The following is a 23,982-nucleotide window of genomic DNA, read 5'->3' as shown; positions in this document are numbered from 1 at the left end:
AGTGCCGAATTTTATATATATTTTTTTTAATCCTAGCATGCTCTCAACTCTTTTTGATCTCGGGAGTACAATAATTATATAAAGAGTTTGAAACGTTATTAATTTTTTTTCGTAGTTGCAACACGCAGAGCGGAGAAAAAGGGGCTTATACACTACACTTGGCACAGAAGTTTGGAAACACTTTCGAGAGAATTAACCGATACAGAGAAGACATCACATGGCAGACACTGATTTATATATTTCAACACTTTTGGTCCAGGAACAAAACTTGACCTTCACTGCAATTCCGACTTGCACTTTGAGCTGCCTGTTGTTTTGATAAGAAAAAAAAATTGTGTAAAAAGCAAAATGATAAAAATTTTGAATTTGTTCAGCGTCTAAAACCGTCTAAAACATTACAAAGTGCAAATCAACCCTCATTTGAAATCAGCCCATTACTTTGGCGATTCGTTTTTAACATGATTCAACAAAATTACTAACTGATATGTCCACCTCTGGCTTTTGATCCTTTCAACAAATGTACAATATTCTCAAATGATAACAACAAACAACGACAGTAGTAGTAGTAGTAGCGATGATGGCAGCGAGGAAGACACAAAAACATTGAGGTACAAGTCAAAATCACTAATTGGGGGCCGCCAGGGGGCCGTTGAAAGCCGCCCCCGCCTGGTGAAGTGCCAGGTGCTGCAGCAGGTGAGTCTTGGACGTAAAACCAGCGTCGCAATACTTGCACACGAAAGGCCGGGGTTGAGAGTGTGATGCGACGTGCTGCAATTTTTAATTGATTTTAGAGTAAGAAAGCAATTTCCACTTGATGATTCGAACCTTGTGGAGGGAGTCCTGGCTCGGGAGATGGAGGCCACAAAGGTCACATTTGAACACCTGACTAGTGCTGCTATCGATTCTGCCTCTAAACTTGTCCGGCTGCTCCATCGGCGCCTCGCTAGGGGCATTGCTGTGGTCCACAAAGATGTGCACCTTGAGGGAGTTAACTGAAGGGAAGGCCTGTTCACAAATAGGGCACTTGTAGCTCAGCACCTCATGACCAACATCCTGCATTAAAAAAAAGTTATTTATTATGGAGTAATGGGTAATGGAAAAAATATTATAAAAATGGCCAAATTTATCACTTTAAAATTTTGAATTATAATTATTTTAATATTTTTACCACTTTTAACAATAATTTATTTTGAATTAAAGTATTTAAAATATATTTTTTTGATAAAAAATACAAATCAACTAACAGGTTCTCCTTCGGAACCGTCGTCGTAATCAGAGCCTGACATCAGTCTGTGTTTCATGCCGTCATCCATGGCAGAGGGACCTGCTTGCATGTGGTGACCTTGGCCGTGTCCCATGTACATTTCTCCTGGATCTTCGGTCATGTCCTCTGAAGATTCGCTTGTGGTGCGTCGGCGGTCCCACGGCTGCAGCTTGGACGGGTCCTTCTCGTAGATTTTCTGAGCCAAGATCTGGAAATAGTTCTAATTTGAGTCACACTGTTGATTTTCCCAAAGGGAATTTTATTACTTGTAAACTTTCAAGGGAATTGTCGCAGTCCGTCGTGTCAATTTCATTCAGGTTGATTCCGGACCGCTCCATCTCGGCGTAGGTTCCGAAGGGCAGTTTTCCCAGACACTCAAGTTTCATGATGTGCATCTTGGAGCGCAGGTGCTTGGCGAGGTGGCCGTGAATTCGAAAGGCGATTTTGCAGTCCTCGCATTTGAAGGGTCGGGGGTTGTCAGTGGTGGGCATGCCGAATGTGGAGTTCATGCTCACCTACACAATTGAATAATTAAAATCCTTTTCCAAATAACGAGATTTTGTTTCAAACCTTGTTCTGGTGGCTGACGGATCGTTCATGCTTCTGGAGATGACCTTTGGTGCGGAAGGACACTGCACAAGACTCACACCTGAATGGCCGCTCGAAGTAGTGGATGTTGACATGAAGGCGAAGCTGACTCGGTTTTGAGAACACTTTATTGCAGATTGCACACTGGCTCTTGCCGTCTTCAGTTAAACTAAGGAAGAACAAAAAATGTATTAGTATAGGCTTGGAAAATGGGTAATTTTCTTCAGATGAAGAGATTAAAAAAAGAAAATAGGATTATTTTTTACTGTTTTTAGTTAGAAATTCTTTAGATAGGCCAATTTTCTCTAGTGATTTTAGCGGATTTTAGGAGAAATTTCATTTTTCTAATTAGGTGATAAATTTTTTTAATAGGTTTTCATTTTGAGTGGGTGATTTTAGTTGATTTCCGAACCTGAATTCTGAATTATAAGTCTAAAGAAAGTTAACATATCTTATAAATATATTTTTTTTCTTCATCCATTTGTTGGATTTTTTTTATTTATTACCTGCCATAGTTGCTACCAGGGCCACTTGCTGGTGGCATGAACTCTGCCTTGGGCTTGCTCGGACTTGCAGAGTGCGGCGGTGAACCTCCTGCTGCCGCAATGGCGGCCGCCGCGGCGGCCACGTGTTGTTGGCCAATGGCCGCGGCTTTGTTCAAGTTGTCCAGTTTCGGAGGTGCCGAAGGCGGATGAGACTCAGAACTGACCTCCTTCATGGGCGAATTGAGCAGCAGGGCAGACATGTTGCACGCCAGGGTCGGGGTGAGTAGCGAGGGGGCGGGGGAGGCCACGGGGGTGTTTGGGGTTGCGGCGTTCGAGTCGGGAGGGAGGCCGCGCCACCGGTGAACCTGGTGCTGCTTGATCCTGACGTCGTGCAGCGCCTTTTCGGTCAGGTAGGCGTGCAGCATGTCAGGTGGGGCCTGACCCTGACGCCCACCCTGAGGAAGGCGCTCCACGGTGCTGCAAAGGGCGGCCAATAGGGCTGCCGAGTCTGGCACTGGAGTCACAGGAGCGGGTCTGCTCAAGTCCATGGGTGGGGGCGTGGCCTCCGGGGTTGACCCTGAGGCGGATTCATCCCTTTTGGAGGGGAAGTAGTAGCGGTCGCCCCCTCCGGAAGGCGCGGCCGCACCCTTTTGCTCCGGCATGACCAAGCGAGTGTTCCTGGACACCTTTTCTCTCTCGCTGTGTGCACTGACCGATGAAATTGTCGGCGTGCGAGCTGCTGTGGTGATTGTGGTTGTTGTACAAGTGGGGCCACTCGAATAGGGGTACGTGAAGGGTCGGGCCGAAATAGGGATCAGACCCACATGCTGCTCGGCCAGGGACAAGAGACTGCACGCGGCCTCTCTCTGCCCAGCATCAACTGCAAATAAACCAATGTTTATTATCTGAATTTTATGGAAACTCATGATAATATCTTACTGTCACTTATTTGCATAGAATCTTCGTCGTCGTCTTCATCATCATCCTCGTCCTCATCGTCTTCTTCATCAGACTCTGAATCAGGGCCATCACCTCGTTCTACTCTAAGTGCTTGCTGTAATTCCATTTGATTAAACATCATATTTCACAGTTTTCCAATTTGTTCAAACTGACCTGTCTCAACAGCAGTTCCTCATCAATGTTGCTGTCCTCCACTGCGGTTGGCACAGGTAAGATTCCTAATTCCATGCACTTTTTGTAGTGTGCCTTGGACTTCATATGCTTGGTCAGATTGCCTTTAGTCTTAAAACTGAACAGAATTTTTTTTACCGTGATGCAAATTATAAAATGTAAAAATCATCTACCTGAAGCTGCAGTGTTTACAGGTGAAAGGTCGCACATCTGTGTGTGTCCTGATATGTTTCTTGAGCATAGAGGGTTTTTTACACCTAATGCCGCACTCTTCACAAACGTACTTCCCACGGCCCCTGCCTCTCACATAAGTGTACTCTTCGTTGGACTCGAATCCGCCGGCAAAAATTTTCACCCTCTTTGGCAGGGGCTCTCCATTCGGAGACATTTGCTACAAAAAAAATTTTGACTTAGTTAGTTTTTGGAACCGAATCCACAAGGGTAAATAATTAAAAGTACTTCAAATTTAACATAAATATCTGCAAATTTCAGGTAATCCAGATCAATTTAAGGTAATTTAATAAACAAAAAATGGTTTGATTTGACAAAAATACTATCAAATTTCATTAAATATGTCTAAAATAACTATTTTGAAATTTTTTAAAATAAAAAATTATTTCAAAACTACACAGTTGTAAAATTATATCATATCAAGTAAGCATGAACAATTTATTGAAATTTAATTCAACTACACACCTCTTTAGTTTGCTTAGCATCACTACTGGACTTTGATGAGTTGGAATCGGGGCTGTCAGTTTTACGGCCGCTGTCCCACTGGGAGGAGTGCGTGACCACGAGCGACTGGGGCCTGGTGCTGGCGATGGAGTACTTGTTTGGCCTGTGCCTCGAGTCGTAGAGCGCCATGGCCTGCGCCGGCGCCATCTCGGGCGGGTCCGCCGACGGGGACAGCACCCTCCAGTTGGAGTACATGGAGAGCTTGGGGTCGGTGCTCTGGGGCACGTACATGGGCTGCGGCTGGGTGAGGCAGCAGTAGAACACCCGGGTGGAGCACTTGAGCCCCAGGTACGTGTACGCGTGGCCGTTCAGGTACAACTGGCCGTAGGACTTGCGAGGCCGGGGCGTCTCGGGGCTCACCAGGGTCGTGCCTGCCAGCGAGGTGAGCAGGGGTCGCTTGGGCGCGAAGGTGCCCGGCTTGAGGGGCAGCGAGGTGGGCCGCAGGAACTTGGGCTTGGGAGGTCCCTCCTCGGACGGACTGTCGGCGGGGGGCGGCGATCGGGGTGGATGGCTCTTGATGGGTTGCAGCGGGGGCGGCGTCGACTGCGTGGGTCTGAAATAGCAACGCCCGCATTGAGACACGGAGCAAACGTGAATAAAATCTATTTCCTACTTTGCAAGGGTCATGGTCAGCACAATAGCGAAACAAATTAAATGAGAGAGAGAGCGGGAGGAGCAAAATTATATTATGCCTCAACTCACTTGAGAGGAATGTCTGGCTTGGCCGGCGGAGGACCGCACACAAGGTCGAGAGGTCGCGACTCGGTCAGACTTTGCGGCCCCGGCATGCCTGGCACGTAAGGAATTTCCCGGCCGCCGTGCACAATCGTGACAACCCCAGCGTCCGAGGAGGTTCGTCTGCTCGTCGGGGTGGGGACGGATGGCAGTGTGAGGGGGTTGTATGCCAGGTAGGGGGTCTGCAGGGATGGCGCCAGACTGGGGGCGGTGATTTTGGGCACGATAGGCCGCGCCACTGCCGCCAAAAGCTGCTGGTCAGGCACAAGGGGGGCGTTGGCCGGGTTCGAGGATGACGACTGAGACGTGGAGGCGATCATTTGTACGATGGTCCCACCTGAGTTCAGGTTACACCTTGATATGGTGATGCTCGTTGGAGAACTCCGGCCACTCGAGTTGGGCTGCTGCTCGGGCAGTAAGGACGTTCCGGCTGGAGGTCTGCAGGGGTCGATGATCATGGTTTTTGGTTCGTGACCATCATTTATGTGCACCTGGAAAGAATGAAAGAAATTTAGACAGTATTATTTGGAAAATGAATTATGATAGAAACATGAAATATTTGCCAATCCAGTTTAATTAACTTTATAAACTTTATTTCCTTATTTATTAATATTTATTTACAAAGAGTTGATTCATGTTATAATTTACAAAATAAAAATTAAAACTCTTTGTTTTATTTTAAATATAACAATAATTGATTGCAAAATTTTGAGTAAAGATTGAAGAATTGTAAAAATCCATATTTTTTAAACTTCAAATTATTCATAAAGATCATACTTGTGCCCTTGTTAAATAAAAAATTACAAGTCATAGAAAGTCGAATTCTAAAACATACAACTTTTAGAATTCAAAAGCAGAGCAACTCACTTTTCCTCCAAACATCTGCATAGGTCTGGGAGAGCGAGAGAGTTCCTCTAGTGAACGAAGGCTAGCAGTCGAAGGCGGCCTCTCTTCACTCGACAGTCGTTGCCTTTTGGAGGCCGGCGCGTCGTTGTAGCCTCCGACCAAAGGCGTGGAGCCCAGCAGTGGTCCCGGCGAGGGAAAGGGCGGAGGGGTGGCCAGGGCGGCCAGCTCCAGTGCAGCGGCCAGTTTGGCAGCCTCGTGCTGCAAGAGGCTGTTTTTCTTCGCCGACTCCTGCGGGCCTTTGCAGTAGTAGCGCTGGTGAATCTCAAGATTCTCAGAGTTCCTGTACGTAAATAAGAAAAACAATAAAAGATGATTTATTTTTGTACGAATTCAGTACCTGTAGCTGATCCTGCACAAATCACAAACGTAGGCGGGGGAAGAGTCAGAGGAGGCTGCGGCGGCCTCGAGGAAAAGGGCAGGGTTGACTTCGCTGCTGAGCAGTTCGGCCATGTCGGCGCCTTGCCGAGCCTTGAGCAGCAGATCCTTGATGATGGAGCCTTCGGGGTTCTGCGGATGGTTGTCCATGGCCAGACGTGCAATCTTGGAGGGCGGGGAGAGGACGAGGAAGCCGTTGCTGGAGCCGCCTCCGTCGCTGCGCCGCCTCTGGGGGCTGCTGACGCTCAGGTTGAGCGGCTCCGAACCCTCCTCCTTGGGCCGGGTCAGTGCGTGGGCCAGTCTCGACGCTTTTGAACTTTCAGCACTCCTCCTAAATTGAATGAATTAATTCAATTTGTTAAAAGATGCCCCACTTCAATAAAATTCAATAAAATTGTTAAAAAAGTAAATAATTAAATTGATAAAATAAGTTTCGAATGATCTTGATTTGATATGAAAATTCCATTGTTTGGAAAAGGCTGACGGAAATTTGAATTTGATCGACTCACCCCGCAGTCTTTTGTTCAGTGGCAGGACTGGAAAGGTTTCTGTGGTAGCGCCTGGACCACAGGGGGTCGACGGTCTCCACAATGGCCTGGTTCTCGCTGATTATCTTGCTGATGTGCCTCTGGAGGAACTCAGGGCTGCCGGGCGGACACTGGCCCTGGAACTTGGGCTTGTACGGCCTGCTGGGGTTGGGTTCGTCGTCCGAGTCGAGCAGCTCGTCCGTCTCCTCGTCCATGCCCTCGGGTTCGCCCGCCTTGATGGCGTGGGTGCGCGAGCGGCAGTGCTTGTACAGGTTGCTCTTGGTCTTGAACGCGAATCCGCAAGGTCTGCAAACGCTCCGTTTAGAACAACAACAAAAACAGCAAACTAAGTCTACACCGAAAAAAGGGGCTTTGGAGTTGAAACGAAAATTGAATTTAGAACTGAAATTTAGAGCGACTGAGAGTGAAAATTCAAAGCAAAAACGGCGAGTGCAGGGTTCGAGTACCTGCAAGGGTAGGGCCGCTCGTTGGTGTGCGCGCGGACGTGCTTTTGCAGCACGCTGGGCTTGGCGCACGCCATCTGGCAGTACGGACACACGTACCGGCCGGACCCGTTCACGGGGCCCTCGGAGACTGCGGCGGCTGCCGGGGGCGGCGAGGGCGACGCCAAGGCCATCTTCTGGAACTTCTTGTGCCGGTACCGCAGGTCGGACGAGTCGTTCGACGCCGCCGAAGACTCTGCGCTCGGACCTGAAATTGAAAAGAAAAATAGGGTGGGTCCGAATATCACAGAAATGACACTCGAAAAGATTCTCGAGAAACGATTCTGGAGAAAAAATTGGGTGGGTTCGAATATCACATTGACGATTATCAAGAAACAATTCTTGAGAATGGATTCTCAAGCAAGGATTCTCAAGGAACGATTCTTTGGTTGAATTTTAAAGGCAGAAACGTTCCTGGAGAATCCTTGCGCGAGAATCGTTTCTCAAGAATATTTTCTGGAGAATATTAATTTCTCGAGCATCGATTCTCGAGAATCGTTTCTCTGATATTCGGACCCACCCATAATCCATAGCTTGCGACTTATTTTTGTCCCAAAGCTCTGTTTATAAGGAAATACATAAACAAAATAAATCATAATTTTATGGGTTTTTCTTCGGAATCCTATAAATAAGAAATCTAAAAGTTCCGAAGCGATTTTGGTTTTACTATTGAAACGAATTCCTTGAGTTTCATTCTTTCTATTTTAACAACGATTATGGTGTGAGTCAGCGACGAGCATCCTTGCTTTAAGTATCAATTTCCCTTCAATTAAGGTCTGAACGCACGCACGCGCCTGCCACACTGCAGAAGTTAATTCGGTTGGCGCGGCGAGAAAATGCAGAAAATGCGATTTTGGTTTGGGTATTTTGGCGTGGCAGAAAGCGAGTGCGTCACTTGCTGTTGACGGCGGCCTCATGCTTTGGGCAGGTGTTGAGAGAGGAGCGCGCACACCAAAATAGAGCACCAGGAGCAAGGTGAGTGAGTGAGTGAGCAGCCCCAAGAACAAGTGAGTGGGTTTGCTCGAGAACTTATTCACTGAATCAACAACACGCTAATTGTCGGGTTGTGAGATTCAAATTATGAAAAAGAAATAAATAATTAAATAAAACTTAATTGAAAACTAAAACGTCTCTCAATTTCACTGAAAACACACTGATAAGGAATAATAGGAAATTAAAAAAAAATCTTTTTTAGAAAAATTTTGATAATAAAACAATTAAATAATTCAAAATGATGCAAATGGAATTTTAATTGAGATATAATTAATTTATTAAATTTTTGGTCTGAATTGAAGTAAAGAATTGCAATTTTCCTCCGAATAAAATTTATTCATTTCTAAATTCGCACAAAAAAATTCTAAATTTAAAATGACAGAGCTTCTTTTCCTCTGTACAGTTGATCATTTAATGGATAAGAGCCAATTCTTGTCTCTCCACAATGAAAGTCGCAGACGGTTTTGTACTGTTAATCGCCACTTGCGGCTAAAGCACAAATAAAACTCCGAAGGTAAATATTTTCGTCTCTGTGCTTTCCAGTTCAAAAATAAACACACCATTTTCAGCGTGACTAACCGCAATTCAGGTATTTGACACACGAACCAGATCGTCGTTAATTATTGGAAAGAATAGAAGAAAAAAAACGATGACCCGCAACAATCCGCGAGTTCGGAGAAGTGCGGCGGCGCGGCACGATTCGGAGTAAAAAGAAGAGCATTAAAAAAAAGAACTCACCTGGGTGCGAAGGCGGACCCTGAGGAGGCATCTGATGGTCCAGGGTGACGTCGGGGCCACGCGGCGACTGCGAATCGCTGCCTGCAACCAAAATCACGGGAAAAATTATTCCAAGTGCTGCAGATTTGGAGAGGACTCGGGGCCAAAGGGACAGATTTTATCTCGCTGATAGCGACAAATTGCTTTCGAATTGCGCTCGGATGCATTTTTCTCAGAAAGAAACGATAAAAAATCCGAGTTGATAAAATGATTCGTTCCGAGCATTTCGTTCGAGTTTCGAGAAAAACACCTTATCACGTTTCGTTGGAGCTGCGGAAAATTTATTTTGCTTTCAGGCAAATTTTTGAATAATTATGTAGAGAAACGAAAGATTTTAGTAGAATAGCTAATTGGAAAATTAAAACCGAGATAATTTGGGAATGAAATGTGCAAATTACACCATAATTTAGTTTTAAATTGGTAAAATTGCTGACCCGTTTTTATTTTACAAAAGAATCGTGAAAATTTATGGAAATTTGCAAAAGAAATAATTCCACAATCTGGTGCTCCAGACAGATAAAGAGTGGTGTGGTTTTCAGCAAATGATTGAAGAGGGGAATCCTGTCAAGTCAAGAGACGAACCTGCGATAAGAAGTGACGCGTTCAATTGCACTTATCACAACATCATTCACTCGAAAATGTAAAATTAACTCCTTATTTATATTTTGAATATTTTAGCAAAAGTTCTTTTATGTGATAATTTTTTGTTTTTAATTTGTTTCAACTAAATTTATTAGTCAAAATTGCAATGATTTGATTTAAATTTAAAATGGAAAATTCGTTTCAATAGAGTTCACACGAAAGAAATTGAACACAAATTACAACCCTCGTCTATAAACTATAAATACCATGAATTAGAAAGTTGATAAGCAAATTGATCGAGCACGACCGACTGCACGTGAGATTTGCCGGTCACGAAAGGAAAAATAATTCACCTGTTGCGCCACTGAGGAAGGGAATGTTGAATGCGTCAAATTTTAATAAAATAAAAATAAAAACTCACTGCAGTTTTTCCAAGGTGAATTTGTATGAATTTCACCGGGCAAAAAACGGTCCACTCGAAAGAGAGATAAAGCCTGATTTGTGCTCACCGCGTCTGATCACTCTCGAATGAATTATTCCGTGAGGCTGTTGGTTATTTTCTCGTCGTTATCTGGCGCTGCGGCTGCGAATTATTTTATAAATGACTCATGCACCGGAGCAGAGACGCCGAAAGTGAAAGTCGACGAGTGTGTTGACCTGCGGCCAGGTGTTTACAAGAAATTGCTCGAATCGGCTGCAATTCAGTCTTGAATTTGATTCATCGTTGAAATTATTTATGAAAATATCAGAGTAATTATATATTTTTTAATTAAAATAAATATATAATTATATTTTTATTATTTTTGAATTTAATAAATATTTCCTTTTTTGATTACTTTCTTTTTAATTATTTTTTTAATAAAAAATAAATCTTAACATTGCAATTGTTTCACTTTTGTATTAACATTAGCAATGCGAATTTAAATTGAAAACATGGCTCGTCATGATTATTGAAATGTTATTTGAATGTTTTAAAGAAAACTAAAAAACAAAGAAAACATTTACAATTAATCACCTTTCAAGCATTTCAGAAGTTTCTTTACTTGTTTTATGAAATATCCTTCATATAATAAGTTAAAACGCGCGTCAAACTTTGGGCTTTTGCGTCTTTCGGCTCCCCCAAATCGATAAAAAGCCTGTCTACCTATATCGTCATGTTTTATGACATTTTGTTTTTTAATTATATTTTCGCGCGGCGATAGCGTGGCACGACAAGGGAGATAAGTGACGTCACTGGAGATGTGCCCTTTGGAAGCTGCGCGTTCTTATCGCCACAGTTATCGGCCGGCACTGACCCCCGCGCCACATCTCTCTCTCAAATTACCATCCGACATTCATTTTCACGCGGACCAACAAATTTCGCTGTTTAAAACTCGACTCGAATTATTCACAGATGAGTTGACGCCAGCTATTTTTATTGGCGTAAATTCATAAAATGAACTGAAACAGATTTTCATCAAAATTCAGATTGTATTTCAATTGAAAAATAAAAAGTAGTTAAATAGCGATTTAATTTTTATCAGCGCAAAAAAATCAAGATAAATTACAGTTCATTAACCATCTACAACTAAATAAAATTTGAAAATTTAGCATTTAGACTACTTCCTAAATAGTCACTTCGAGGTTCAAATATATTGGTATAAAAATTAAAGGAATATTCTAAAATAGACTAAATAATAACGAGTTTTCCAGATTTTAATTTAAATTTCCACTTCTCTTGTCACTTTTTCAAGTTGAATTATTTTGAAAATTTATCAAATTTTGAGTCAATTATGAAATATTTCTTTGCTCATTTGGACAGAAGAATTTGCCAGTCTTGCGTAATTTGTTGACAAGTTTTTTTCATAACGTAAGAAGCAAATCATTAGATAACGTAATAAATTTTCAAAAAAATTTAATGCAGAGTTAAAATTTGCAGATACGATAAATACGTCAATGAAGAGTTTAGGTCACAAGGAATCGATTTAAAAGGTCATCATACAAATCTCAAAAGAGATTAAAGAAGTAATACAAAGTAATGTGTGGTCCAACAAGCAATCTTATTAGCCTCAAAACGCATCGTTTTTTTTAATCTTTTTAGTGTGATCAAAAAAATTGAAACAAAAGTTTTTCAATAGAAATTCCTGAAATACTATATTGTGCAAAATTTTAAATTGGAAAAATTGATATTTTTTCCGCTCTGGTGGCGCATTTGTTGTCGGCCAGCTACAAAAACGATTTATGCAAATGCGCGAGGGAGACGAGGATGGAGCAGCAAAAGATGACGTAATGCGCGCGCGGGCAAGGTTGAATAATGAGAATAATTGAGCCGCCCACGGCGAGCTTCAATTGCCAATGCAAACGTACCCATACAGTGGCTGACACAGCCTCCCTTCAATAATTAATACATAATAATCAACATTAAAATTGCGGTTTTAAATTTGGTAGCAAATTATAAAATTTGATTTCGTAGTTGCCATTTGGCATGAACGAAAATGGTTTTAATTTCATAGCACATTAATAATTGTAATTCAGTTCTTGTATTTCATAAAAAATAAAAATTTCAGAAGAAATTCAACAACTAAAAAAACTTAACGTGGAAAATGAATTTTTTTTGTTTATAATTAAAACTCAAATTCTGATCATTTTGATTATTAGAAGTATTTTTACGCGTTAAAATCAAATTATTTAAAAAAAAGATAATTAATTTGACACTTTTATTTTATTAAATTTAAGTCTATTATCTCCCGCTTGGTTTTAAATAATTAGTAGAATTTCAATGTTTGAAAATGATTTTATAGCGATACATTAGTTCGATTATTATAGATGCAGGGCGCGAGTACAATTTAAATCAAGCGATTTCATTGGTCAAACGTCTTTAATTGCCCCGATCGGATCAAAAATGATCAAAAAATTTGATCTCGCATCATCCCTCCGCCAGCGGTTGGTACGATTGGGAGCGCCAGCCAATTCAAATTAGCTGGCTTTTTTTACCCGAAATTGTTATTAGATTGAAAAATGCGATAAAAACTTGGCATTGACAAAATTATTTCTTTTCCAATATTCAATTATTCTTTCGTGGTTTTAAATAGGTGCTTAAGGATCATTGTTCGTCTAACCAAAAATATGTGAAAACCGTGTTTTAATTTGTCGTTTCTGAGAAAAATGTGCTAATTTTATAATCTATTTCTGCTGAAAACATCACGATAGCTCATACTTTGGTTTTGGTCTTAAAAATAACTGAAAAAACATTGAAACTTATTTAATTTTGGCAAATTACATAACCGCTGGACTAAAACAACAGCCAAAATAAATTGGAAAAAACTTTTTTAATTTTCTAAACAGGAGGTTGGGGCTAATGAATCAAGGTATCTCTTCTTGATGGTGACAAAAGTCATTGACCCTAGAGAAAGGTCAAAATGTAACGTTTTACGCCCAATTGGAAATTATACAATTTGACCCAAAAAATCTGGATTCAGCAAGAATATTCAAAACATTTAAACCAGCCCTTAAGTAAATATTATTGACTTAAAAAATCCTTCAATCGTTAAAATATTGGTGAATTTTGAAAAGTTTCAGTAAAACTGGCGAAATTTGTTTCGATCATTTCAATTAGAAAATGAGAAGAGCCACAAATCCGCAGTAATTAATGAATTTGCAGTCCAGAAATATATTGTTAGGCCGAGGAGAATTTCGGTGTGTTTGTGTGCGTGAGTGGCGTTTGTGCCGAGGCGCGGAGACACCGTCGGCCGAGGAGCGAGGAATCTCACTTTTGGCAATGATGACGAGGGGCTGCACTGAGGCCGCGCACACGAGAGAGAGAGGAAATCTGGCTGGCGCCACGGCATCTCGGCCAGACACACAGGAGGGGAACCCTCGCTCATTTATTCCGCTGCTATTTGTCCCAATCAACTTCGCCCAGCCAACGCAACAACCAAAACTTTGCAAATTTTCCTCAATTAAATTTAATAAAAAAAGTTAACAATTAAATCTCCAATTTACAATTTAGTGAAAATAACCTTTTCTATTTTCATTTGAATTAATTAGCTTAAAATTATAATTCCAGTAAGCATAAAAAAATAGTATTTTTATTTAAAAAAAAAAAATGCGAGAGGCAAATTTAGAATGAGTTTTGGTGAATGACGCACAAGCGAGAGCATTTTCACGTATATTATTATTTTGTACATCTGCGCTGGTTACGTGGCCACATAAATGTGCGGCGTGACGTCACTCGAGGGGCGGGAGGGGATTCCAGGAATTGTGATCAGTGTGGGGGATGCCCCAAGGTCAGCCCAGCATACCGATGGAGATACGCCTCGAGAAGAAAAATAAAGAGAGAGAGACGCGCAGCTTCTTTTTCTCCTCATTATTTTCGCCACGGCTCCTTGTTTTTTCTTCGTCCGAACGCGACACCCGTTCGTTTGTCACTGCCCGAGTCGCGCCCATACAAAATCAATCGAACGATTTCATCTCGCAATCACAACAGGATGCAAATTCACCAATGATTCAATCATTCTGAACAACTCTGAGAGATGTTATTATTATTTATTCTACTCAAGTCATACAAAAAAAAAATTGAAATTGGAAAAATGAGCAGAAAGGGTATCACAACTAGCAGAGGTCTGCTAAAACGCCCGATATCAAAAGAGACACGGCCGCCGCGGTGAACCCACAAGATGTTTTTTTTATAATAAATTTTTAGCAATTCTATTAATTTTCATAAATATTTTCAGATATTTTTAATCAAGTTTAGATAAAAAGCAGAACGAAATTATAGATTATTGGATAGAGAGGAAATTAAAAGTGGAATAGCAAAATTTGAAGGTTTTATCGGATTTTCTATTATTTTTTGAAATTATATTCAACAAAAGTTTACTGTTTTTATTGGTGGGAAACAATTAAACTAGATTAAGTTTCACACAAATCAAATGTGACAAAAGGAGATATTCATCAAATTAAACAAAAGCAGACTTTTTTAAGGCTCACAATTTAATTGAAAATAGTATAATTGTTTAAAATTTTTAAAATTTGTAGCTTTTCAAGACAAGACGATTTTATCTGAAAATTTTGGTTCTTTTTTCCTAAAAATTGTTAGAAAATAAAATCTAGCTATAAATCTACACTTATTATTACCAAACAGTGAAAAAAATGGTAAAATTTTAAACTAGGAATACTGAATTTTTTAAATCTCCAAATTGTCCAAAATTTAACTCTATCAAGCTAGAAATAGTCTGGTGAATAAATTCCAAAAAGCTTTAAAGTGTGACATATTTTCAATCAGAATGTGTCAGTTTGCAAAGATCCATTATTGTAATTTGTTTTTGAGCGACTTTAATGAAATCAAAAAGACTTTTCATCAGCCTAAATCGTGATTATTTTTTCGGTTTTTTATTTGTATTTTTAATTAATACAACTTTTAATGTTGTATTAATTTGACTTTCATTGATTGGCTTTCTCAGCAAGTTTTAGCAAACTGACAAAACCATTCCGCGCGTTGGTGACGTCGCTGCGGGTGATTAAATTCATAAATAATTACCTGCAGATATTCAATCAAATTATTTAATTCATTCAAAACTCAATTCCATTTTCTTAATCTGGAATGATTTAAAAAGAAAACTTCTTTCTTCATTTTGTTAAGGAAAATTGTAGTTTTCAATTAAATTCATGCACTTTGACATTTTAATTGCAAAAATTTCCCGCGCGTGTCTGCGCAAATTGTCGTTTGCTGTTGTGATTGTGGAAGAATCGTTTGCGGAGAAGTGCGGCGGAATTATGGCTAATTTTGCCGTCGTCCTCGACTTGTGTCGAGATTCGCGGAAGCGGCCGCGAGTGACAAAATGTATTCGCTGAAGTGTTTTTTTTCGTGCGCGCACCACGTTTCTCACGAAAATCCCTGCACTCAACGGGAAATTCGCGTGCGACACACAACACGGGGTTTTCGCATAAATCCACACACAGATTGCAGCAACTGATGCTTCAAATTAATGAACTACTTGCATAAAAATAAAATCGGAAGAAAAGAATGAGCTCAAATTCTTGCATAAACAGCTTTTGATGTCACTAATTCAAAAAAGAAAAATTAAATAAATACTTAAAAGCCAAGATTTCAACATTTTACCAGCATAAAGTTTCATAATTCTAATAAATATTAAATCAAAAATTATTTACTTTTAATATTCATGTAAACAAGTCAACTGATAAATTCCAACAACACAAAGTATTAAAATGAAATAAAATTGTCTGTGAAATTTAACAACTATAAATTAAAATTAATTTAGAAATCAAGGGTTATAACATTTATTTAGATATTAAAATATTGTGAAAAACCAAATAAAATTGTAATTTTAAGTTCAATTGGAAGGAGAAAAAAGCTTAAACAAAAGCAGTGTCCAACGGGGTAAAAAATCCTTGTATTAATCACGTCATTCATTTGACGTCTGAGCGGAAACGATCTTCGCAGATGGCCCGGCGTCCTCGCAAAAAATTCACCAGTTTTTTTCTTCCAAAGTTTCGAGTGAACAAACAGAAGGGCAAAGATTGGAATGCACCGTTGTTTGGCGACCAAAGGAGGGCGTCGGGGGCTTCAGGGGGGCTCGGTGGTAGACCAGGTGCAGACTCGGGCAAGTGGGCCGACATTCCGGCGGGCCAAGTGACGTCACGCGGCGGCAATCGCGCGCCGGGTCGTCGACCAAGCGACCGGCCTTGGCGATCCCAACAATTTCGATTCATTTTTACTTAAGAGAAAGACTTTTAACAACATTATGTATGTTAATTATAAAAATAAGTTGATTTTTTAACTCTCAGGATTTAAAAATAAAAAATCATTGAAATTTATAATGTTTATTTCAATCTTAATTATTCTGATTATGATATATTTGTTTTTGTGAGGAAATAAACTTAAAATTCTAATAGTTTTGGTTCATTTTAAATGAAAGGCTTTTGCATAAAGACGGCCTGATTAATTTTGATGGCAATTTTTTTCTATATTGCTTTGTTAAGGAGACAAAGTAAGACAAATTAAAATAATTGGGAGACTAAATTTTTTAAATCTAACATTGTTTCTTATGAGAATTTTCTAAAATATTAATTTTTCTCTAAATTAGCCTGACCAATATTGTCAAAAATTTCACTAAATCACGTTCATAATTCATATTAAGATGGTAAAATAAAATAAATGGGTTAGTTGACTTCAAAATATTTACATTGATCTTATGGGAAAAGGTTGAGAAGTTTCAATTTCAGTGTAGATATCATAAACTCCTCAGTAACTCTAATTATAAAATAAACATTTAATTTTTCTGATTTTAACTGGACTTAAAAATCAGCGGAAGTTTTCACCCTTTTTTCACCCCTTCCTTTAAATAAATAAGCAAATTAGCACCTTTTTTTATTAAAATTGCAATTTCTGATCGATGAATTGAAGAAGTTGGTGGACGCCCCTGCAAAAAAAAATGATCCACCTGCCCACGGCTTTTCGCTGGCAGCTGCGCGCACGTATTATTTTCCAAAGCGTGGGCCGCGAATGTGCAAAAAGAAAAGGGAAAAAATAGGTCTGTTTTTTCACCGAAACCGGAGCTTTGTTTTCCAACGCGCCAATTTGCAAAATTGGCTCTTCGTTTTTGGGTCAATGGTTGAAATTAATACACAAAAGAGCTCAACTTTTGCCTTTTTAAATCAGCTCTTGAGAATTTAAAATCAGTAAATTTATATCTTTTGGATGAATTTAAGTTTTAATTTACATAAAATATGAAAAACAATAGACTATTTTTTAACCAAAGTCAATTTAAAAAAAGGCGTTGGTTCTATATTGAATATATTTAATTTTCAATTAAAAGTTTATTAATTTAATTTTCCTTATTTACTGAAAGATTTTTAAATTTATCAGGCGAGGCAACTTTAAATAAGAACGAGGCAGGTGGTGGCGATTCGGAGGCACCTGTGGTGCATGTATTTTTTTCTTCTTTTCTTTTTGCTGGTCGTCGTCGTCGTCACCTGCGCTCACGTGCCGCTGGTCGTCCAGCGACGGATAATCGGGTCACATAAATCTAGAGGAGGAGAAGACGAAGGACGCCAAGTAAGTGACACACAAATGCATGCACTCGCCGCACTGCAACCACTGCATGTGCCCATTCATTCCATCCATTCACGCTCCGGCTCCTCGCGCAAGCAAATCGTCCACCAGCCAAGGTCTCTTTCCCTCCATTTAAAAACGCCGCTTTTTACGCTGCTCGTAGACAAAGAAATAAAAAGGTCACAGGGTGCATGAAGAGTTAATAATTCAAGAAGGTAAAATGCCTATAAAGGTACAAGTTTAACGGGACGATTTGAATAATTTAAAATTGGTTTCCATCGAAATTTTTCGCAGAGACCAAAAATAAAACCAATTTTTTTTTTGATTATTTTTAAGTACATTACCAACTTTTCGCTTCAAGTTATAGATGAATTACAAATTGTTTTTATAATTGGAGAAATAATCAGCAATTATAACAATTAAACTAATGGAAAGTCTTGATTTAACTGGAATTTTTTGGCTCGAAACAACCATTAGTGCTTTAAATCAAATAAATGATGAAGCTTCATCATAAATGATGCACAAAATTTATTATATTGGGAAAATTTTGATTGATAATTTATTCTCATATTTCTCATTTATATAAAAAGCATTAATTAAAATTAAATTTAATCTACTGATAAAATGGATTTTTTTTCATAACAAAGGCTCCTTTATTCACCTTATTTTGAATTAGGAAGAAATTACTTATATTTAACTTTAAAATTTTAATTTATTTAATGTAAAATTAATAAATATTCTTTTTTGTGCGCAAAGAATCAAAGAAGAGTAAAAATTAATACAATCCATTTTTTACTCGGAATATACTTTTCTATTGAGTTCATTTAATAAAGTGGCAAAATATCAATTTTATTATATAAGATTAATCGGGAAAAAATAATTTAAAAATAAACAATTTAGTTTAGGAATAAAATTTTAAATTAGGATTTTTTTTAATTCATACTTTTTTCACCACATTCATTCATTCCAACTCTTTAAGAGTTCACTGACTTGAGTGGGATGCAGATTCGTTCGCAGGACACATTTCCGCGAACCACCAATCAATTGGCAGCGCAAAAAGCGGTGCATTTAATTATTATCGCGCAGAGGAGGAGGAGGCGTTGGATGGTTTTGCGCTATGGCAACCGAGCGTTCCTGGAAGCGCTGCCGGCGCGGCCCTCAACCAATCCTGCCATCGATACGCGGAAAGTGCTATTTTGATTTCGCGAGATCAAACAAACTTCCTACGCACCCTTTCTTCTGAATATCGCGTTCAGTCAATTATTGTGACAAACACTCAAATATGAATCTAAATTTGCACATCCTGACTGGTTTGTTACTGAAATGAAACACAATAAGAAAGGATTTAATTATTAAGACAATAAAAAATAAATAAATTTTGGAAACAAAACCAACAGTTCATTGATGCTTTTTAATTTTATTTCAAGTTGATATAAGTGGAATTAATTTTTTTCCAATTAGATTAATTTGATGAGAGAATGACAAATGAATGAAGCAATTTTACCTTAAATTTTTTTTAATAATTCCACATTAATCAGAGCAACCATATCAATGAATTTGGTCTAACAAATATTGTAATAAATTGTGGAGAAGCAAAATCCTTCGGGCTTAATTTATAACTGTACATAACAATTTTTAGTTTTTTAAATAAATTAGTATTTATTTGTGTAGAATATTGTGGGTTTTTTTTCTGTAAAATGAGGAATCAAAATTTTTATTTTATAATATTTCTTCTACATTATATTTAATTGATTTTGTCTGATTTTGTCTTTTAATCCATTCGAATATAGAAAAAACGACCAACAAAATATATTAAAAAATGTGATTTTTCCTGCAATTCCGATCGACGCACAACGAAAATGATCTTGAGATCAGATTCTAGCCAAAACTGACTCGTATCTAGTGAGTAAAAGTTCAAAACTAAAAGCTATAAATTTTAATTAAAAATTGCCAGGTCTATTATTTTGTGTAACAAGAATTAAAGTAATTCTAAAAGTAACTAGATTGTTTTTCCACGAAAGAGAAGAAAATCAAACATGCTAAATTCAGAAAAAAAAATAACATAATATAAAATCAATAATCCTCTCTTTTCTTTGCCACATTTTTCCAGTTCTATTCTATTTTCGATTGAACTGAGCAAAAAATTCCAATATTAATACTTGATTTTAAGAACATTTTCAAATGGAAAAGGATTGAAGGTTTTTAAAAAGAGTTAAATTAATTGCGTGAAATTTGAAAGGGTAAACTTTTGGAGAAATGAAATAAAATGCAAACATTTGAAGGGGCTTTTGTTGATGGGAGTGATTTGGGGAGATATCTGGAGGGGCGTCTGCTCCGATCTCGGCGTGTCAGTGTTTTTTTTTCTGTTCTCGAATGTGCAGTTCTGGGAAGCTTCGTCGAGCGGTTCTGGGAATCGCGGCTCCTCTGAAAAGAAGTTGCAGCGACCGGTCGGCCGAACGACACCAAAGAGAAGCTCCTGTCGACGACTTTACTAAAATTTCCTCTATCGATCGCGCCGATTCGGAGAAAATCTCAGCCGCTCCACGTCACCTCCAGAGATTGACGCGGCCGTTGAATTTATTTGCGCGAGATTCAGCGGCGACCCGAGTGGAAAGAGAGAAAGAAAGAAATATAGGTGTCGGGTTGCTGCAGAAGTGGATGGAGGATTTTACGGCGCAATTATTCGCGTGGCGTGCACTTTTCACACTCAGCGCGTCTCCTTTTTAGCAAACGAGCTCAACACCTTCCGAGTATTGTTTCGCCTTTTCCCACAAGTCAAACGTAAATTTGTATCAACGGACTTTGAGAATTGTCATTTTATTAATTTATTAAAAGATTGATCAACCACGAAAAGAAAAAAATTGGCAAATTATAGAAATGTGAAATTAAAGTAGTTTAAATTGATAAAAATTTCAATTATTTTAGAATTTAATAGAAATCCATTTTACAATTCAGATTTTGAGAAACATTAATAAATGGTTCAGTGGAAATATGTATAAATTGGCACGATTTATCCAATATATAAGGGCAACACCTCAGGTGATTTTAAGCCTTTGGTTTTCACCCATGAGCGGAATTCGTCTTTTTTCAACTTTTCCGCATTTTCGATGATTTGGATCTAGAAGAAGATTTTCTATATACAAAAAATGTGCAAAATAAAATTTCTACAAGTCTTGTATGAAACATTTTTCTCTAAAATGATTAACACAAAAGCTAGAGTTAAGAAACCAATAAAAATATGACCCTTTTTCAAACAATTAAAATTTTTAGCGCCAAAAATGTCAATTTCAAGAAAACTTGGTGATTTTTTTAAAGCTTATTAAATTTCCTATCGATTGGCGTTGGTGTCACGTTTGTACAAGAAATAGAAAAATTATTACAAAAATAATAATAATAATAATAAATGCGCCACCTTTCAAAGGCTTCCTTTTACCTAGAAAGGAAAAAAATTGCGAAAATTAAAATGAATTAATTGAGCAAATTAATTATACTTTTCTAGAAACATTGGATTTTATGTATATATTTTTATGGAAAATGCTAATAAAAATTCAAAAAACAGCAAAAAATAAGTAGGAAAATTGGCCTAAATTTGTAAGCGGCCGTTTTGGCAGTTGGGCCGCGTTGGGCCATGTGGCCGCTGCGTGGAGGGCGGGTTGCCTAGCGACGGTCGGTGGTGCAGTGCGTGGATCAATCAGATGCACCGACCGGGCTGGCGGCCTGCGCACTCCCTTTGTGGTGCATCCACTTCTTCTCCCCTGCCTTGGCACGACCCACTCTCGCATTCCCTTTGATCCACTCGATCACGCACTTTGCCAATCCTCCCACTCGCAAAACGCCACCACTCAAAAGTTCACAATCTCGTTAAATATGAAACCGTTTTGCCCAAATTAATTAAACCACATTTCGGGCAAATGATCAAATTTCCAGTTTCTCATTTAAGGAAAAATAGTTTCTTACGAGACTAATGTAAATTAATTTTAAAAGTTTAATCAAAGATTCGTAAAAAAAAATTTTTTCTTGATAAATGCAGAAATGGCCGATTAGGAAGGAAAATATTATCATTTAATAATAATTTTGATTTACAATTTTCAAATCAATTTCAAATTTAAAAATCATTCACATAAAGACTTGAATCAAATCTTTATTAATAGATAAAGACGATAAAAGAGGTGTTATGTATGTATTATTTTTTATATAATATTTTGCAAATATGACAAAATAATTCCTCATCATAAAATTGTTAAATTATCATTTCAAAACTTGAATTAATAAATAAATTTTTTCGTTTTCAATTAAAACGAGCAAATTCCTCATTTTTTTTTGGTCAGCTTGGGAGTGAAATAATTTTAACCGGAAGGGTCGGAAAGGTGGCCCAGTTAAGCGACCTTTGACCCTACTTTGCCGGCTTTGTTCTGGGAAGGCGACGGACGGCGTCTGCGGAGTGGCTGGCCTTGGTGCTCACTGGATCACCTCTTTATCACCAGCAAAAAAGAAAGAAACAAACCTCTCCGCCTTTTCAATTACATTTATATCCGTTTTCTTCTTTTAATTTGTTTGTGCGCCAAGTGACGAAGAGAGATTAATTTTTTTAATTCCGTCACAAGTCATTCAGCCAAGTGGGTTTGCGGCTTGCAAAAGAAGAATGCTTGTTGTAAATTTGGATGCTGTGTTTCTGCTTTTCTTGTAAACAAACAGCCGCGCAGAGAGACGCTTATTAGTCATTCCGAAGGGGAATTTTCAACCTGCGCAAAGTGGCTCTCTGACGTAAATAAAATGCGAGAGATAAATTGGCGTGAAAAATTCGACCGCACAGAAATTCCCAGCTCGAACGAAGTGCGTGTAAATAAAACGCCGAAAATTATAAAAAAAATCACAAATTAAAATTTAAAAAAAAAATCAATCAATTCGGAAAAATAATTTTGTTCACAAAAATTAGGCGCCACTTCTTTTCGTTTGATTGCCTTCGCTTCGGTTTGAACGCGAATGTAAAAAGGGTGGGTAGCCCTTCTTGTTGTGTGCGAGGGGAGGCCGTGCCGCCCCCGCTGGTTGGGGGCGGAGGGCACCTGTGCCGCTGCACCTGTCCCAAAGGTCGCTTCACTTACCGTCGGCTGCCATCTTTTTGCGGGGCATCTCGGTGCTCAGTGGGACTCGGGGCGGCGGCCCCCACGGCCCCCGGCCGCCTCCAGGCTGGGCCTCGGCATGGCCACTGGTCAAAGCACTGCCAATCGAAACACCGACCTGCTCATAACTCTGCTCCAGACCTGACTACGGGCTCGCTCAGCAGCCGGTGACGTCACCGCCGGAACTCTCCTGCACCGAATCTCCCCATCTCGCCGCAGCCACTCGCCATCTCGCGGACGCCCTTGCAACTTTACTTAATTTTAATTATTAATCGAAATTATCCTAATTAGCAATTGATCAAAGCACTGCGGTTTTAAACGTAAAATTCATTACGAAAAAAATTGCAAACTTTTTAATTTTAATTCTTAAATAGGAAATAAGCCAGATAAAATGAAGTGATTTTTAGGGGAAATTACTCGATTAACGGGGCTGAAAAGACACCTTGCTTTCCCGGAAAATCTTGTCAATCTTGTGTGAAAGCGAGTAATCAATTGGGGAAATTATAAAAGTGCAGATGTGACGTCAAAAAATCCAATGACAATTAGAAGTGAAAGAAGTTCTGGTACAAATACATAATTTTTATTCAAAGTTTTAATGTTATTGTTCTCTGTTTTGATCATATTATAATATCTTAAATAATTTTAACATCAAAAATTAACTTTGTTTCCTGATATATCATAATTGATTAATTTGCATTGATAGACATTTTCTCACACTCAGCCAAATTACACACGTCGCTGATTCAAAGTAGTGAAGTCAAAATAAATTATTTTTTGCAATTAACAATTTTTTTTGGATATTTTTTTTATTTTACGTTTTCCATTGCACATATCCGCGCTAGACCCTTGGAGGCGTTCTCCATTGCCCATAACCGTGCGAGGCCTTTCGAGACGTTCACTGTTGCCCATAACCGAGCGAGGCCCTCGGAGACGTTCTCCATTGTTCAAATCCCTCCTAGGCGGTCTGAATTGTCGTAGCAATTAAAAACAAACTGCGATTTATCCTTTTGTGCATATTTCAAATATGACAATGTTATTCAAAATTCCCACGGGAAAGTACTTTTGGAAATTAGGGAACGCGAGGAATGCAAGCATGAGTGTGGCCAGTGTGGGCGTTTGTTGGAGACAAGTCATTAGAGGGAGCAAAATAATATTATGGAAGTGACCCCCCCTAAAAGTCATCTCATTTCATCTCGCATAATATATTTCCT

General features: G+C 38.9%; 1 protein-coding gene across 3 annotated transcripts; it reads right to left on the bottom strand.

The window, feature by feature from the left end:
- Positions 1–239: 239 nt before the first annotated feature.
- On the bottom strand, positions 240–22,937 carry LOC132205478 (transcription factor HIVEP3-like). Of its 3 annotated transcripts, none has more exons than XM_059634547.1 (17): positions 22,754–22,937; positions 8,981–9,061; positions 7,214–7,457; positions 6,729–7,052; positions 6,182–6,550; positions 5,806–6,124; positions 4,906–5,429; positions 4,165–4,756; positions 3,642–3,859; positions 3,451–3,586; positions 3,277–3,391; positions 2,359–3,217; positions 1,835–2,021; positions 1,531–1,779; positions 1,245–1,472; positions 826–1,053; positions 240–768 (listed from the first exon to the last, which is right to left on the bottom strand). In XM_059634547.1, exons 1-17 carry the CDS (start codon positions 22,779–22,781, stop codon positions 625–627), a joined length of 4,845 nt encoding a protein of 1,614 aa, XP_059490530.1. In that variant the 5' UTR covers positions 22,782–22,937; the 3' UTR covers positions 240–624. The 3 variants fall into 3 exon arrangements, with proteins under 3 accessions (XP_059490530.1, XP_059490548.1, XP_059490539.1); XM_059634565.1 differs by having other exon boundaries at positions 7,310–7,457; XM_059634556.1 differs by lacking the exon at positions 22,754–22,937 and adding an exon at positions 10,023–10,128.
- Positions 22,938–23,982: the final 1,045 nt, after the last annotated feature.

Source organism: Neocloeon triangulifer, unplaced genomic scaffold, assembly GCF_031216515.1.
Source record: "Neocloeon triangulifer isolate White Clay Creek 2 clone unplaced genomic scaffold, ASM3121651v1 ptg000001l, whole genome shotgun sequence".
Classification (NCBI taxonomy): Eukaryota; Metazoa; Arthropoda; class Insecta; order Ephemeroptera; family Baetidae; genus Neocloeon; species Neocloeon triangulifer.
The sequence above is the reverse complement of the archived record's forward strand: the minus strand, read 5'-3'. Positions and strand labels throughout refer to the sequence as shown.

Excerpts from the sequence above, each read along its gene's own strand:
- LOC132205478 (XM_059634547.1), bottom strand. The coding sequence starts at position 22,781 with ATGCCCCGCAAAAAGATGGCAGCCGACG. Across the intron at positions 9,062-22,753 it reads CAAAAAGATGGCAGCCGACG|GCAGCGATTCGCAGTCGCCG; the intron begins GTAAGTGAAGCG and ends TTTTGGTTGCAG. Across the intron at positions 6,125-6,181 it reads TTGTGCAGGATCAGCTACAG|GAACTCTGAGAATCTTGAGA; the intron begins GTACTGAATTCG and ends ATTTACGTACAG.